Below are 17895 nucleotides of genomic sequence, written 5' to 3'. Positions count from 1 at the left end.
TAATTATATTCCTACGAAATTAAATATAATTAATTACGACAATAAAAAAGAAACAAAAATTGTAATCACAATTGTGGAATTACGATATCGCACCACAATTGTTCTTTACGATATCTTTTCCCGACAAAAAAGAAATAAAATAAAAAGAAAAAAAAAAAAAGAGAGAGAAACAATCACATAGAGAAAGATATTAGAGGAACGTTCAAACCGAAGAGTTATAAATATCATCCGGTCGATAAAAAAATAAAAGAAAAATAAAGAAAGGAGATAAAAAGTGAAATAAAATAAAAAAAAAAGAAATAAAAAAATAAAAATAAAAATAAAAACGGAGAAAGGGAAAAAATTGGTTGGGTGACGTAATATATACGTGTAAACTATAGGAAAGGAGTACTACCCTAAGATGGATGGTCCAATGGCTGTGAGCAAGGATACACGTACGAAGAAGAATGCTACCCATAATGGGCAACTATCCATTACGAGTACTATCAATATCGAATTTAATGGCAATCATCAACCGAGAGAGCCACGAAAAGAACTCAACACGATCGTCAGACGGAGTTTCCGGAGGAATGGCGACGAATGGCGCGCCGACAGTAGGAGGTGCGTTTCAAAATGTCGGTTACCCTACGCCATCTTTTGTTTTCATTTTCTTTTTCTTTTTTGTTAGTATGTAGATATGCAAAAAAAAATAATAATAACAAAGAAGGAAAAGTAAGAATTTTTGATTTCACGCGACCGTCGATTATCTTCACGAATTTTCAAACAAAAATTATCATTTATTAATATATACAATATTATTGCGAGATGACTTTTTAAAAGTAGAAACAAAGGGTCGATTAAAATCAAACATACAAAAAATCTTTTCTTTTGTCCTCGCTCTTTAGAGTTGGGGGTGAACTAATTTTTGTTTTTATCAAACGAATTTGAAACAAATCGAAATTAATTTATTAACATATAAGTATAATCGTTGAGATGATTTTGTTTTTTTAAAGTTCAGATAATAGGTCGATTAAAATGAAAACAAAAAAAGAAAAAAGTCTTTTCTTCTGTTCTTGCTCGATTGCGTTCGACCCGTATTCGAAATACCGTGGATCGCGTATTTTCTTTGAAGAATTAAAAGTGGAAAGGATATCGAGGCCGTGTTAAAGAAAGAAAAAGAATACGTGCGAACGGTCGTTTACTTTCTTTTTTTATTATTATTATTATTATTATTATTATTATTCACTTCCTTTTTTTACTAAGTTTTATTATCAAAGACATCGGGATGGGGTGGCATCGAGGCGTATAAAACCACCAACGTAAGGCACTTTAACGCTCGTTAGAAGAAGCTGATCTAAATGACCGTATGATCATCCATAACCTTTAGAAAGTTGATACGGTTCGTGGTTTATGCGATATTAATCGTAGGTTATTACTTCGATTATGTATCAATCGATCGTCTTAAGTACTACGTGTTAAGATCTTGGAAATATTTTCAACAAATGGTAGCTCGCATATTGACGGAATTATGTTTCAAGAATGATCTTAAACGTATTATTTTTTTTTTTCAATTCATTATTATTCATTATTTTTAACTCGAAACATTTTTCTATATCCAAAATCACGGGTGTTTGTTTTCATAAATAATAAAATAAATTTACTTTGTATCGCGAAATTTTCGAATTTCTTTTCTTTTGTTCTTTTTTACCGACTAACGGCGCCAAGTCGAAATATCGAAAAATTTTCCTGGGGGAAAAAAAAAATTCAAGAGAAAGAAATAGAAAAATGTAACAAAGAAGAGCAAAGAATGAATTGAACGAAGAACGAAGAAAGATCGATAATAAATAGAAAACTGTGAGATTTTATATGGGAGTTGTGTCTGATCAGGTTCACGGAAAGAAGGGGGAAAAAGACGGTACGATTTTACGGTGGGACCAATATTGGGAGCCATCAGGAAGATAATTGGTCATGGGAAGTTGCCGATCACTGTCGGCAAGGTAGTCAGGACAGCGCAACTAAAGATTCCGGTATAGACACGTCAAGCACCTTCACGAGCAGTGAAGAAAGCAACAGGGGCGAGTTGCCCAAGGTACGAGGCTGAGAACTATTCCTCGAATTAACGAAAAATGATAAATCAACGACCCATTTACGAGCCCACAATTAAATCAATCAGTGAAACATGCGATATCGATATGCATCGTCAGATCGATCGACCGGGAAGAAATTTTACGTAACGTTCGTTCGTTTTAATAATAAAATAAACGACAACAAGATAGTAATAATAATAATAATAATAAATCAAGAAATTAAAAGTACGATAAAGAAAATAATATATAAAAGAAATGCATAAGTGAGAGAAGTAATTAAAAAATATACAAAATGCAAAAAGTTGGCCTTGAAAAATCTCGAATTTTCTCCAAGTCGATCGAAATTAGAAAAAGGGTTGGAAGAGGGAGGGAGAGAGGGATCAATGATCTAATTATAGTAGACCGTTAAAAAAAGAACCGATCGATGGTAACGGTGGATCGAGTAAAAGGGGTCTTTTTTTTTTGATCTATTAATAGTTTTTTTCTTACACGAATATTTATATGTATGATGTATGTGATATACATGGTATATTCTATATTTATTGTATATAATATATTCAAAGAAAGAAATTTATTGAATCTTTGATAAATATAAATAATATAAGCGATTGATCATAATGTTAATTTATTAAACTTAATTCAATTTATGTGAAAAATAGGTGTCCATCTTTTAAATAATTACTCAAGTGGTTTTTTTTTTTAAAATACTATACTATAATAATTATTAAATATTAGGCGCGCAGATCGTCCAAAGTGGAATTCAGTCTCTTTTACACGCTGCCATTTTTTATTTACTTCGTATTTGTTATATACTTCTTTTTGCTGCTTTTATATTTTATTTGTGTGTACTTATTAATATTTTTCTTTTGTCAGATTTTTAATTTATACGTAAACATTTGCAGAGAGACAAAGTAATTTGTCCTTTCGCTGCTTAATTTATTGATTTATCGATTTATTATTTTTTTCCCTTGTTAAACAAATATATATATATATTTTTTTTTTTTTAATTATACTCACAATACAAATCTATGCGGAAAGACGTATCGACTAAATAATTTTACACTTAAACAATAAGCCACTTCGTTGTTGTTTAATATTATCGTCGCTTTATTAGCTGCTCGGCATCTTTTTTAATCGTAATTCGTAATTTTTTCTTTAGAAGTAGTGTGTACAGTTTCTCTTCTCTTGATACTAGTCATTTTTATTTCCCTAATCAATTTATATTTTCGTGATAAATTGTTACGTATATTTTAGAATGAGAAATAGATTTAAACAAAACAAATCTCGATAATTTTCTTATTCTTTTGCATTCTCGTTTTACACGTAGTGACTGACAAGTTTCTAGTTAAACAAAAATAAAAAACCCATATGGTTGGTCATTGTGTATAGTTAAAAAGGGCTTCATTCTTCGTAGTAAAATTTTTGTCTAAATTTAATTTTATTTCTTATTCTTTTTCCGTATTAGTTTTATTTATATAATCGTTTCGTTTTATTTTTTATATATATATATATATAATATTTATTTATTTTTTTAAATGGTAGAAGCTCTCTTGGTATCGCTCGAATAATTTTTTTTCGAGGACCTCTTCTTCGTAAATACTACATATACACGTATATACACACACATAAAATATATATACTATTTTTATATACATATACATATACATATACATATTTTAGCTCTGTGACCGATAAACCTCTTTTGCTCGATAAACCCTTTTTAACTCCTTCGAGCTTGAAAGGCTTCGTGCGCTTTAGTTTTTTGTACTCTCTCTCCTTTCCATCTCATCATTATCATCTTGTCATCGTCATCATCATTCTCTCATCGTGTTGTCATGAAAATGCGTCGTTGGCCCTATTCGTACGTCTAACACGAAATATTTCATAATATAAATCTTAACTATTACGATATTCTTCAAAAAATATTTCTAATCTATTGATTTATTGAATTTATCACACAAAAATGCTGAACAATTTTAATTCATTGGATCGTAAAAAGAAATTACTATGGGAATTTTAAGAAACAAAAACTTTTCATTACTTTCATCGAGATAAATTATTGTTCTTTTATTTTTCTTAAAATTTAATTGTATAAGAAACAAAAAAATATTAGCATAGCATAGTTTCTTGTTTTCCGAAGCATAGTTCTCTCTTTCTTTTTTTCTTTTTTTAACGAGTTTTCATTGCACTCGATTTCTCAACATTCGATTAGTCGGGGCTGATTCGTTCATTTCGTTCATCTCGTTCTTTCCCTAGTTTAGCTGATTCGGAGAATCAGTTAGCTAAACTTTTAATAGTATGTTATGTACATACATAGATAGATAGATAAATAGATAGATAGATAGATAGATAAGATTTATACATATAGTTACGTTAAGTTAATTGCATTATGTAGAAGTTTAATTGCGCTGTTGTTTATGAATTAAGGGCTGATTTCAATACATATATATTTTAGTTGTAGATGTGTGCGTGTGTGTGTGTGTGTGTGTGTGTGTGCAATGTGAAAATTTATATATATATTCTCTTTCTTCTTTTTTTTTTTTTTCTTTATTATACTATCATTTAATTCTATTTTCTAATTGCACCATCGATCGGCAATAAATTAATTAATATACAACATTTATATTATATTACAAATTCATATACATTTTATTATTAATAATAATTATTAAAAAAATTGCTGAAAGAAATTTTCCATGATACAAACTTAAGGACAAAAGTTTTAATTTTTCTGTATAAATATATTATGAATATATTTTCTTCTTTTTTTTTTTCTTTATTGTCCCTTCAATTAATTATATTAAATATTAAATTATTGCTGATTGTGTATTGCACGTATAGAGAAGTTAACTGGTGTGATAATCGAGGAAGGGATAAACGGGAAATTGGTTGGCAATCATCATCATCATCATCTTTCTACTGTCATTCTATATACATAACAATATACCTGTATATATATTTTTCATTCGATTTTCCCGATAGTTTCTGCTAGCTTGTTGAAGATCGAGCATATGTATTTGTCAATTCGTTCTTTGGCGCGAGTGCTACCGACGGGTAACGACAGTTCGATTATCCGTTATCTTTATTAGATGACCTCGTAAAACGGCCTCGAGAAACCACCCCTCTTTACCCTCCCCTTCACTTTTCTCCTTTTCCGTCTATCCATCTGTCTATATTTTTTTCCTCGTTTCTTGATCGTTTCTTTTATCCTTGGAACAAAAAAAAATATATATTTAAACATTATATAACATAATTATTTTTTTTTTTGGATTCGCGTTCGTATTTATTTTCTTTTTATATCTTCGTTTCTACATTTTTTTTGTTTCGTTTGTTTTTGTTTCTTTTTTGCTTTGCGCGTGTATGATTGCTTTGTATATGAAATTTTTCGCAAAAATTTCTTTCCCTTTTCAACTTCGTCGAAAACTATAGTCCACTTATAGTTAGAGCGTATAGGCGAGCACTCTTTGCAAATTAAGCACACTTCGTTTATTAACGTAGAAAAGACGTAATGATCGATATCGCGTTGCAAAGTGATCAAAGGGAGTCAAAAGAGTAGAATTTCTCACGAGAGAGAGAGAGAGAGAGAGAGAAGGTGGAGTATCATTTTACCAGCGTATATATAAAACCCATGAACATTTTCGTCCTCCTACATCTTGACGTCATTCATATTATTATTTTTATTATTTTTATTATTATTATTATTATTATAACAAATGTTCACTTTTTTCTCTTCCTTCTACATATACATGATAAATCGTGATCATTGATTTAAAATATTTAACTAACGTAAATTTCACGATCGATCGTATTCGTTGATAAAAAAAAGAAGCAATTTGTACGATAGTTCGAGAAAATTGCTGTAAACGATTTCATATTGATCGTTTGTTTTCCCATCAAAATTACATTTCAATTATACCCCCTCCCCCTGTTTTCTTTCTCTCTCTTTGTTCTTCTTTCTTAATTTTCTTCATTTTTACTCTCGATTCGTATTGACGTATAAACGAACGATTTGGAAAAGTGAAGAGTCCATCTCGCGTTGTTAAATTATGGTGTAATTTCATCGAAGAACATACCGCCGATTTCGAGGGTCCAATTAAAAGTGTCGCGAGAGAGGGGAGGGGTGGTTATGGTGTTAGGTACCCGAAGTTCCCTCGAGAAGCGTTCCTGTTTCATAATTAATCGAATTGGAATCATTCCAAAGTATATTTCGAAAGCGTAGTAGGAGAAGAGGGGTCTCGTTAACTGTCGTTGATTTCGATACGCACGAAAGTTCACGTACGTATGAACTCCCATTGTATTTCGTTACTTTCAATCGCATAAAAATAGGAAAAAAAAAAAAAAAGAAAAGAAAAAAATCATTTAAATCGTAAGAATTCTTTCGTTACGAGCTAAATCGAATCAACATCATCGGTAAAAAGTCGTAGCTTCTGTAAATAAAAAGAAAGGAATAAAATGATATTTAGAACAAGATAACAAAAACAAAACAAAAAAAAAGAGAAAAGAAAAGAAATAATATAAAATAAAATAAAACTATATAGGATTATACGGAGAGTATGAAAAAGGAAAAAAAACAGTCGAGTGCTCCCTACTGAATATATTCATAATTCATATTCGATGCAAAAATATTATTGCATTGTAGAGGATCTGCGTATTAGAAAAGAAAAACAAAATCATACACACTTATATCTACATCTCAATTTGTAGTTTTCTCTATCTACCTACCTACCTACCTACCTACCTACCTGTGTGTGCATTAACTAGTATGTGTGTGCATAAGAGAAAGTATATATACATTCGATGTGTACTACTTACGCCGACGGCAGCCGTGCTTTTCTACGAGATTAAAGCTCAGTTTTCTATCTCGACTCTTCTTTCACGGTTCATCGACCCTTTCAAGAAGAACATTCTTGATATCTTTATATATTTGTATTTTATATATATAAATATGTGTGTGTGTGTGTATCTGTGTATGTTTATATCCCTCTATCCCTCTGTATGTGTACGTATGTGTTTAATACACATATCAATCTATATTAATTGGATGATTCGACCAAACATCTTTTCAACTTTCCTTCATTTTCTTTTTCTTCTTCTTCTTCTTCCTAATCTCCTTTTTTTTTTTCGTCATAGAAAAATCTTCTTCCAAAAGTATTTATCCGTATATATATGCTTAGCTTTCACACGATGATTAGGATTATTATTAATTTTATTCGAGTGACATATTTTTTTTTTTTAAATCATTCCTCCATCTCCGATCGACAAAAACCACTTCGTCGTTTCGTTTTTTCCCCTTTATCCACCTAACTTTGTTTTAATTTATATTCGAACTATCGATCAAACGTTAATATTAAATTAAATAAAATCAAAATCAAGGATAGGTTTGATTAAATCGATCGAACGAATATTTAAACACTTCTCGTCGAAATTATATTTCATACGACTCGAATCTAATTCAATTGTTTTTAACAAAGCGCATAAAGTTTTATTCTTTTTTTATTTTATTTTACTATTTTACTTTTTATAGGGATGGAGATAGTTATTTTTTTATATTATCTTTTTCAATGACATGTAACATGATCGAACATTGCATTAATTAATCATTTTTCACGGCGTGCTTTTAATCGTACGTTTTGCTATTAACACTGATTGTTATTAGCACTTATTGCTTACGCATTTTTATGCAAACATGTGTGTGCGTGTGTCATGTGGCTTTGTAGATTTTTATAAATATTCAGCATTGTGCGTGTGTGTGTATGTATGCGTGTATTTGAAAGGAAATCGATTTTTCGATGCTTGCAGCTTTGCTCTTTATATTTATTTTTCGTTGGATAAACAAATAATTCGGAAGTATGTGTATGCACGTATGCTTTTTTATTTATCTTTTTTTTTTTTTTTTTTATTATTATTGATACGAATGACGTTTGTAATTTTCTTACGCTTGAATTGCTTTAATTAGTGTACTTATAATATATGCATGTTTGACACACGAACTCTTTTCCACTATCAAAACTTTTCACAGCTTTTCAATGTGCAGAGAAACGTCTTATTTTATTTAAACGTATCAATATTATTAAAATATGTAAAGTGGGTCAACATTTTTTAATCTCGCAATTTTACAATTGGAAACAAGATAATCTTAAAAAAAAAAGAAAATGTTACGAAAGGGTAAATAATTTGTAATATTACCTGAAAAATACTTTTGATCTATTTTACCCACAGAACCTTGACAAATATTTTCTAAGCTTCGAATAACGATTTTTTGTTCCTTGTCATTTTTTAATAATCATTGAATATCAAATCTAACAGGACGTTTCTCTTAGTACAACGTTACACGCTAATTATACTCACGATCACTTTTAATTAAACAAAACAATTAGCCAAAACGACGTTCAACGTGTCTCATTCCTAGAATTAAAAATCTTTTAACAATATATAATATATACATATGAATGTGTTAAAATAATTGAATATTAGAATAAACATTGGTGATCAAAATTTTAGTAATTTTACACGTAACGTCGTTTCGTATACAAAAAGTATTATAATATATTATAGTAAATAAAAAGGCAGATTAGATGGAAAAACAAAACGATTCTCCGGGTTGTCTAGCATCCTTTCTCCTGGCAAGTAAGCAGAGACGGTCAGAAGGTAATCGGACACATGGTCTTACGAAAGTCCTTGGGTTCTGAAACCGGTACAAGTATACTCGGTCTCAAGGTCGTCGGTGGGATACTCTTAGAAGATGGTTCTAGGGGTGCAGTTATCGAAAAAGTCAAGAAGGGTAGTACAGCAGATGTTGATGGTCACTTAAGACCCGGTAAGATTTTATTTAATAATAATAATAAATAACAATATTATAATAACATAAATTAAATATACATATTTAAATATTTTATAGTAGAATTTAAATATAAAAAAAAAAAGAAGTACAATATATCAATGAAATGATTTGTATTATGTATTTACGAGCGGATATCAGTTCTCCAGTGCAATCTTTTATTTTTTTTTTAATTATTAACTTTAGCTGTTATATTTAAAATCAGTAGAATTTGTTATGAATTAATAAATAATTGTTATAATTTAATAAATTTTGGTGTGGTTTTGTTTTCAAATGAATGAACGGAATACGAATCGATTGGAAAAAGGGAAAAGGGACAGCCAATTCGGAGATCGGAAATCTTTTCAATTGTTACAGGTGACGAGGTACTCAAATGGAATGGCAGATCTCTTCAGGGTAGGAGCTTCAAGGACGTATACGACATTATCGCGGAATCGAGACAGGAGTCTCAAGTTGAATTGATAGTTTCGCGAAATTTATCGGCTGCTTTGGCACCTAGTACTACGACAATGACGACTTCGACGATTATGGTAGGACAACAACAGCAACAACAAAAACAATTGCAACAACAACAATTACAACAACAAAGATTACCGGTTACGTCGATGTCCGTCCCGTCCAGACGAATTACTTCGCAAACCCAATGGAGAACAAAACAGGACTCCATTTCCAGTCCTCAACAACCTCATCATAAAGGTGACTATGAATCTTCAAATATTTTCTCTTTCGATAGAAAATATATATATATAAATTTATATATAGTATATAAAATAAGAAATAAAAATATATGCAATTTTTTTGTTCGAAGTTTACTCAACGTCGAACGATTAATTCAATCAATTTGATTGTTTCTTTTTATTTCTTTTTCTTTTTTTTTTTCTTTTTTGAGATTAATTTTTGCATACAAAATTGACATTGAGTAAACTTTGAAAAGAAAAGAAAAGGAAATACTTAAGAGAAAAATTTAGTATAATCAAATTAATTCTATCTTTTTCTAATTAGAGTAGAACTTTTTTTAAGAAACTTTTAATTGTCCCTTTATTTCACGAGTCACTCGAGAACGTTCAATAATATATTTGTTTAATTATTTTAAATCATTGTTTTTTTTTTTAACGTTCTCGAGGACTTAGAAGATAATTAAACGTTACACGTTACGCTTATAAGATTTGTCTGCGTAATTAAGAAACTAAGTATGTAGTGGTGTCGTAGTGGTGACACGAATTAAGTAGAAAGTAACGTTGAAATAGTTCGATGTCGAGTTTCCATATAGATTATTAATACATTATTATTATTATTATATTATTATAAGCCGAATACTTATACACATACACACGTCTACATACACAAGTATCTTATATACAGATAGAACAAAAATCTTCCTCATTTGTTACGTATATTTGTTTTGTTTTTTTTTTTTTATTTTATATCTCTAAAAACAATAGATTGTAAGTGTATTTAAGCTTATATTAGACACGGCGCTATATTATCACAGATTATATGATTTTTCGCATTCCAGGTCTTAAGAAATGTATTCTATGGGGTAGGCTTTAAATTTCTTTTTTAAAAAAAAAAGCAAACAAACCACCACCAACCTTAACCCTCTCGCGAATTTCTTTCCCTTCTTTTATTTCGTTACTGTAATCTCCTCCTTCTTTTTTTCAATTTCTTTTTCTCACACTCCCTTTCAATCCTTTCGAATAAGAATTGATCGAATTTGTACAAAAAAGAAAAAAAAGAAAGAAGAACATTTACAAAAAAATGAATTGGAAAACGTATGATGATTGACAGTTCGATCTCCGCTTTGTGTATTATATTATCGATGTGTTTTATCGTAGAGTGTAGATCGTAGTGCTGATGCACCTCTCTTTCCAATTTTTCTACAACTCCCAAACCCTTCTTCTTCCTCGAACCAAAGCCACTCTGTTCTCTTTTAAAAATAAACCCCCTTCCCTTGCTGAAGTACTTACACCCGTCCTTTTAACAAGGACTTAGTTCTTATGGGAGCAACAACATTTTTTAAACTTTATACGTATATATATTTATCTATCCGTATATGTGACGATATTTAAATATTAAATATTTCTATGCAGTAATATTTTGCCGTTCCGTGCTTGTCTCTCTCCACTGATTGAAATATAAATATATTTTTAATATATAAAATATATATATATCTATTTACCTATGTATTATGTACATATTACTTATATAATTGTGTTGATAATTATGACAGTGGACTAACAAGAAAAAAATCCAAGTCGACAGGATATTAATTATTTTTCAATTTTGCACAATTGCAGGTATCCATCAAAATCATCATATCACTGTTCAAACAGTAAGATCAAATACTCAACTACTTCCAAGAGAGCAAAGGAAGAAATTTTTCGATGCATTCTTATATAACAATTCGTTTTATGTTACATGAGAATGTTAATTTTTTACAATTAAATTTCCCCCAAAGAAAAGAAATTATAGAAAGTATGTACATAGATGGGTTGAACAGTTTTGAGCCTAACACGTTGTGGAAAATCATAAAGCTCAAAACTTTTCAACTCATCCATGTATATGTTTTCTAGAATTTTTTTTTCTAATGAATTAATTCGTAAAAAATTTATATTTGCATTTGTAAAGAATTGATATGTTAATAAGAATGCATGTGACACTGCTCCCTTCGTTATCTTCGAAAAAGTTAAGTATTTAATCTTATTGCTTGCGCAGTGTATGGTTCTGATGGACTCCTATAATTATGTAGAATTAAAAAAAAAAAAAAATCAGTATCTTGTGTCAACTTCGTCTTTTCCATTGTAAGTCAATAAATGGTAAAAGATAAATCTTACGATTTATTTTATATTAAAATTATTTGTTGACTTATTCCACAGTGATAATTACCGGCACATTATATCATCGATATAAACCCGAGGAATGTATATAATTTTTTTTTTTGATTTTTTTTTTTTTTTTAATAACAATTCTATTTATCACCGTACACCCCCAGCCCCTATTTGTATGTAAATACATCCATTAATAATACATATATGTAATATTATATGTATGTATATATATATATATATACAGGGTGCTTCGTAAAATATGAGTTCTAATTTTACATAAAAAATCATGAAAAAAGTTCATGGAACTATGTTTGACCTATTTGATCTTGTTCCAAAGCTTATAGCTACCTTTAGGTTTCGATAATCCCCGGATAGCTTATCTTCACAGATCATCCTCGGTTTGTATTTCTAAATGGTGCTCTGTCTCTTGCGGATATTTCTTGTCCCATTTGATGTCGTACATTAAGTTAATTAAATTTAGTCATTAGAGTTTAATCGGTTCTCTTACTAATAGCACTTCATTATTTTCTATTTGTTTCGCGTTCAAATTATTACCAATGCATTATTAGATTTGTATTTTCGAGGATATATTTGAAAATTATTGCATAATTTATACCAATTGGTTAGCATTGAAAACATTCGAACAAGTGTACTCGAATGATATCTGAAATTTTGTGAAAACTATGAAATTTGATGATACAATGACTGCAAGATTGGATACTAAACAGAGGATGGTAATTTTGAACATCTGTGAAAATTAACTAGATTATTGGAACACAAAACTAGCTATTACATTACTTCGAAACAAGGAAATCAGGACACGCGTTTCTATGAACTTTTTTCATTATTTTTCAATCCCCTGCCCAAGTCTGAAAGTTGGTCCCATATATTATGAAATACCCTGTATATATAATATTTATATACATATATTATAATAATGAACAATTTATTATGAAAGTGACGTTAAATTCATTTTAACTTTTTTTTTTCAAATTAAGAAAACATAATTTTTATGTTTTATTAATAGTTCATGAAAATTATGTGTTTTTCGATTTAAAAAACAAAATGAATATACTTGCTTTCGTAATAAACGATCCCGAATGTTCGTAGGCTTTGATCTATTTTATTGAAAGTATTCTATTACCATTATCTCATAACAATTATTATTATTATTATAATTATTATTATTAATATTAATAAAATGTTACTTGCTATACTAACATCAGTTAAGAAGGATTGCAAAGTTTGGTCAGAACGAATTAAGTCTGACACAAGACATCAAACCACATATTACTGTGATAGTTGTACTAACAAACTGATATTGTATCTTGGAGATTGCTTAATGTTTAACAAATGTTTTTCCTTGAAGTATAAAAAATTTCAAATATTAAATAGTATGTGAAATTATTTCAAGATAGCTCTAAGAAATTCACTAAATATGCGTAAAATCGAATTGCTGGTACGTCCGAATGCAAAGGGTTAATAATTAATAATAATAATAATAATAATAATAATAATAATAAATCGACAAGAGATCTATAAAAAGATACCGCGTCTATAAAAAGATACAGGATATATTTCTTTTACAAATGAAAGATAAATAAAAATAAACATTAATAATTTTCATCGTGCGCTCGGAGGGAAATAAACAAAATAAAAATAAAAAATATGAAAATAAAAACGTTCTCTCGCTGAGCGGAACGATGTTTCATTAATCTCATCAAATTTCCCGTGCAGTGATTCGATGATGAGAACGCGTCGTGGATTAGCTTTATTGAAACGTACGAGAAAGAGAGAGAGAGAGAGAGAGGGAGAGATAGAGAAAGAGAATGAGTGAGAGTGAAAGTGAGAGTGTGTGTGTGAGAGAGAGAGAGAGAGGGAGAGAGAAGTGTTTCGTTTTACGAGCAAAATATAATCTCCTCTCGCGTGGATCATCTCGTTGTTGTTGTCCTATCTTCCGTATTCGCACAGAAGAGTCTTTTAATTAAATTACGAGCGATACGATCGAACATTCTAGGGGTACAAATTATTATCGTTCGCGTGAGTTCCCCCCGTTATACTCTCCCTCATTCTCCCTCTTTCTCTCTGTCTTTCTCTCTCTTTCTCACTCTTATTGGCTTTATATACTCTATGCTACCTGGATGGACACTATCGATAATAAATTAACATATCGCTTTGAACCTACATACATACCTAGGTATCGTACTTGTTAACATGAAATATATTACTCATATCGAATCATTGCAATCATTTCTAATTTATCCTTTTTGTATCCTTTTATATATATATATATATATCGTAATTTATAGACTTAAAAATAAAGAAATTGTTTAAATATATTGGGTTGTTCAACAAGTTCGTGCCAATTCATATTTTTAATATATAAAGTGGTGTACGTGGTTTTTATGGGCGAAAATAATAACGAAAGATGTTATACAAACTAAACTGAATTTTTTGAATCGTGCGCATAATACAATTGTTCATTAAAATCGGCTTCAATTAATTTGGTCAATCATACGAATTTACGTTAAATTGCCTTGAAAAAGTTCTTGCCGATTTTTTTTTGAATAAAAATATTCAATCTGTGTATATATATATATATATATCGGCATGAATTTTTTAGCCAACCCAATTAAAAAATATTAAGCCCCTCCCACCCGTACCCCACGCCTTCTGTAACCCTTTGAGTCATGTTTTTGATATAAAACCCTCTCTCTCTTTCTCTCTCTCTCTCTCTCTCTTTCTCTCACCCTAAATCAATCGTTAAATCATCGTTGTTTGTAAATTTGGTGAAAACAAACAATGTGAATTAAAGGCATTGCCGGGACAATACGATATCACTTGCAGAATTGTACGACGCGAGGCGCGAGAAACCGTCGGTTTTAGTGACGTCACCTGGCTCACCGGACCTAAACGCTCAAGGACGTGTCAGGCATGGACGTAGAGCAACGACGGGAAACATCAACGTCGGTGGTGATCTTCAAGTGAAGTTAGCCTTCGATCCTGTAGCACTTCAACTATTGGTCACTGTCGTTTGCGCATCGGCTCTTAACCCTCGTCCTGATGGTCAAATGAGAAATCCTTACGCCAAGATCTTCCTACTTCCTGATAGAAGGTAAGTCCTATTTTCTTTTTTTTTAAATTATTAATCAATAGCAACAAATATCCAACCTATTTTTGGGAATTAGGTTGACAAATTTGGAAGTTCGCGTTGTTTGGTATTCGACGAAATGATCAAATAAATGATAAATAAATTAGATGTATAAAAATAATATGAAATATAATAATCGGTTGTGTCTCGAATAATTTTCTTTGAAAAGATGTTCGTGATAAATTAGTATACGTCGTGGGATTATTATCCTCGTGTCAGGATTGTCGTTTTAATAAACGTTGCATAAAGAAGAAGAAGAAGAAGAAGAAGAAAATGAAAAAATAAGTAATAATTAGATTAAAAGAAGGAAGACAGACTCTCGTGGTTGAAGGAAGATAATTGGTTGAAAGAATATTTCGTAACATTGTTTAGACAACGTGTCCCCGTGGCCTTCGTACGACAGTTACTGGGTAACTTCTCTCCAGGATCGTTCCAGGCTGTCTGCAATTTGATGAAAGTGTCGCATAAAGTTTATCTAACCAACATACGTATATACATATTACATAGGATACACATATATACATACATAGGTCATTGGCAAGCATCCCAACGAGAGAGAACATTTCAGTAGGAACGTTGTAGCCTTACGTTGTTGAATTCCAGAGTGAACGATTAGAGAGAAATTAGCTTCTCTCGTTTAAATGTCGACAATTACTGTTAGCAATTACCTTCCAATTAAATTTTCTATGAAATCTTACATTAGAATATGATTAACTTCTAATTGAATTTATAAAGAGTTACGATAACCTTTTGTATAAGAAGTTAATGAAATTCAAATAATTACATACACACGGAGAGTGTGTATCATTTTAAACAATATATTCGAGTATTTTTTATTACGTTGATTTTATAATAAAGAAAAAAATTGTTAAATTTTGAGAGAGGAATTTAATATGTATCAAAGTTATTTTATAGACGTCGATATATTTCTGATACAAGAATTATAGGAATTTTTGTTAAATAGAAATCAATATTTTTTAGTTTAATAATATTAGTAGGAAGAATGTCAATACGATTTCAACGAGTAACCACAGTGTGTATCTTTTAAAATCGTAATACAACAACGAGTTATGGCATCTAGAAATTTTCAATATTTTTTTATTTATTTCTTTTTTTTTTTCATTAACTTTTTTTTATTAATCAAATAACTTTGACAGATATTTGATATCTTTAGACAACCATTGATATAAAATATTACTCGACCGTAGCAATAAAAAATCTTCGAAACATTGAAAATAATATACTGCGTACATAAAAGATTGAATATAAAACTAAGATCTATGGAACATTATCAGCATTTTTCTTCTTTCACGTTATCACATCGCGTAGGTAGGTAGAAAGTAGGTATCTATGCTCGTGGGCGCCAAAATGTCGAGACTATCGTCTTGTAAGATAAATAATTTGACGAAGAAGCAGTTTTCTCGCCGGTATTTGAGCCAAAAAGTGAGAGAGAAAGGTCTCCGGGAAAAGGGAAAACCCTTTCGTCGAGAAAACTTGGCCGTAGTGCCAACGATTTCTCTCGACGCCTAATGGCCCTGAAGTTTTGCTCGTTTCGTTAACTTTACAAATCCTTCCATTAACTCTATCTCTTTCTTTCTCTCTTTCTACGTCCAAACGTGTATACATATCTTTCGGATTTTCTCTCCTTTCACCGAGTTTTCGTGCGCGCACACAACACACACACACACACAGATACATTGATATATCAGTTAGAGAACACCGAGCCAAAAGTCTTGCGAGTGAAAGCTAATTTTTATCAACTTGTGTCTATGTTGCTTTTTTTGTTTTTTTTTTTTGTTACTTCTCTTTCCCATTTCTGCAACAACAACTTGGAATAAATTTTCCTCGGTTGCAACGCGACTCGAAGTAATTTAGTAGAAGTAAATTTAATATTTCCAAAGATTTATATCGTTGGCTTTTTCTTTTTTTCGGATATATATATATGTGTCTGTCGGTGTGTGCGTATTATTATCTTACTCGTATTTATAAAAAAAAAAAAAAAAAGAAAAGTGTAGAAAAAGAAAAATAACACGCGATTATGTTTCAACGAAGTTTTCAACGATGTTCGTTCAACGTTGCGCAAAAGTTACGTCGGTCGATCACGCGATTTGGATTATTTCGTGAGCTAATAAAAAGGTCATGGAACCTACTTTTAACGTAGAATGTAAAGTAAAGTAAACCAAAGTAATGAGTGGAGAGGAGAAGAGAAGGAAAGGAAAGAAAGTAGGAAGGAAGGAAGGAAGGAAGGAAGGAAGGAAAGAAGGAAATTTCAACGCAGTGCGGATTCGTTTTCTACGACGGTGAACCGATATTATTCACCCATTTTTCGGTGGGAAAAAGAACATTTTCTTTATCGATATAGCGTTGCTCTTCTTTTCCCCCCCATCCACCTCTCTTTTTTTTTCTTTTTCTTTTATAAAAGGAAAATAGGGCTGGAAGTTGGAGGAAGGGGATAAATTTTCAAGTAAACTTCCGGGTTTCTTCGGGAATACGAGGAGAGAAAGTTTAAATGGGGAACTGGTTAAGCAAATTTCTGCGTACCCCCCCCTTCCCATACCTGTTCTAAGTTATCGTTCGAAAAGGTTTGGAACGTGACGCACATTGGAAAGAAAAGAATAAAATAAAAAAAAAGAAAGTTAAAAGGAAGAAAAGAAGAAATTAGTTTCTTATTCTGGTTATTGGACGAAAGAGAAGCATTGGTGGAACACGTCGTAATTGGATGTGAAATAAAATTGAAAAAGAAAAAAAAAGAAAAGAAAAAAGAATAAATTATTTTTCTTATTCTCACTTACAGAAAATACGTCTGTTAAAATTTGACGTAACCGAAAAACTAGAACCCACATTCTCTATAATCTTCGTGTATTATATTTTTTTTTAATATCTCCTACGTTCTCGTAATTATTTTCCATTCTACACTCGGTAAATTAAACAAAAATTTGTTTACTAAATTTCAAAGAATTTAACCATTCGATTTCAATGTAATGATGAAAGAATATCGTAATAGGTGCGAAC

The 17895-nt window shown here is 30.6% G+C and overlaps 1 protein-coding gene across 1 annotated transcript in view; it reads left to right on the top strand.

The window, feature by feature from the left end:
- LOC122522127 (regulating synaptic membrane exocytosis protein 2) overlaps positions 1–17895 on the top strand; it is a 135974-nt gene that overhangs the window by 33742 nt on the left and 84337 nt on the right. Inside the window, exons 6-11 of the mRNA XM_043642938.1 lie at positions 381–600; positions 1867–2068; positions 8676–8883; positions 9262–9600; positions 10421–10444; positions 14580–14847. Of these exons, the coding sequence (XP_043498873.1) occupies positions 381–600; positions 1867–2068; positions 8676–8883; positions 9262–9600; positions 10421–10444; positions 14580–14847 (1261 nt within the window). The remainder of the gene's footprint in view (positions 1–380; positions 601–1866; positions 2069–8675; positions 8884–9261; positions 9601–10420; positions 10445–14579; positions 14848–17895) is intronic.

Source organism: Polistes fuscatus, unplaced genomic scaffold (assembly GCF_010416935.1).
Source record: "Polistes fuscatus isolate 324 unplaced genomic scaffold, CU_Pfus_HIC Scaffold5, whole genome shotgun sequence".
Classification (NCBI taxonomy): Eukaryota; Metazoa; Arthropoda; class Insecta; order Hymenoptera; family Vespidae; genus Polistes; species Polistes fuscatus.
This window is presented reverse-complemented; position numbering and strand designations above follow the sequence as displayed.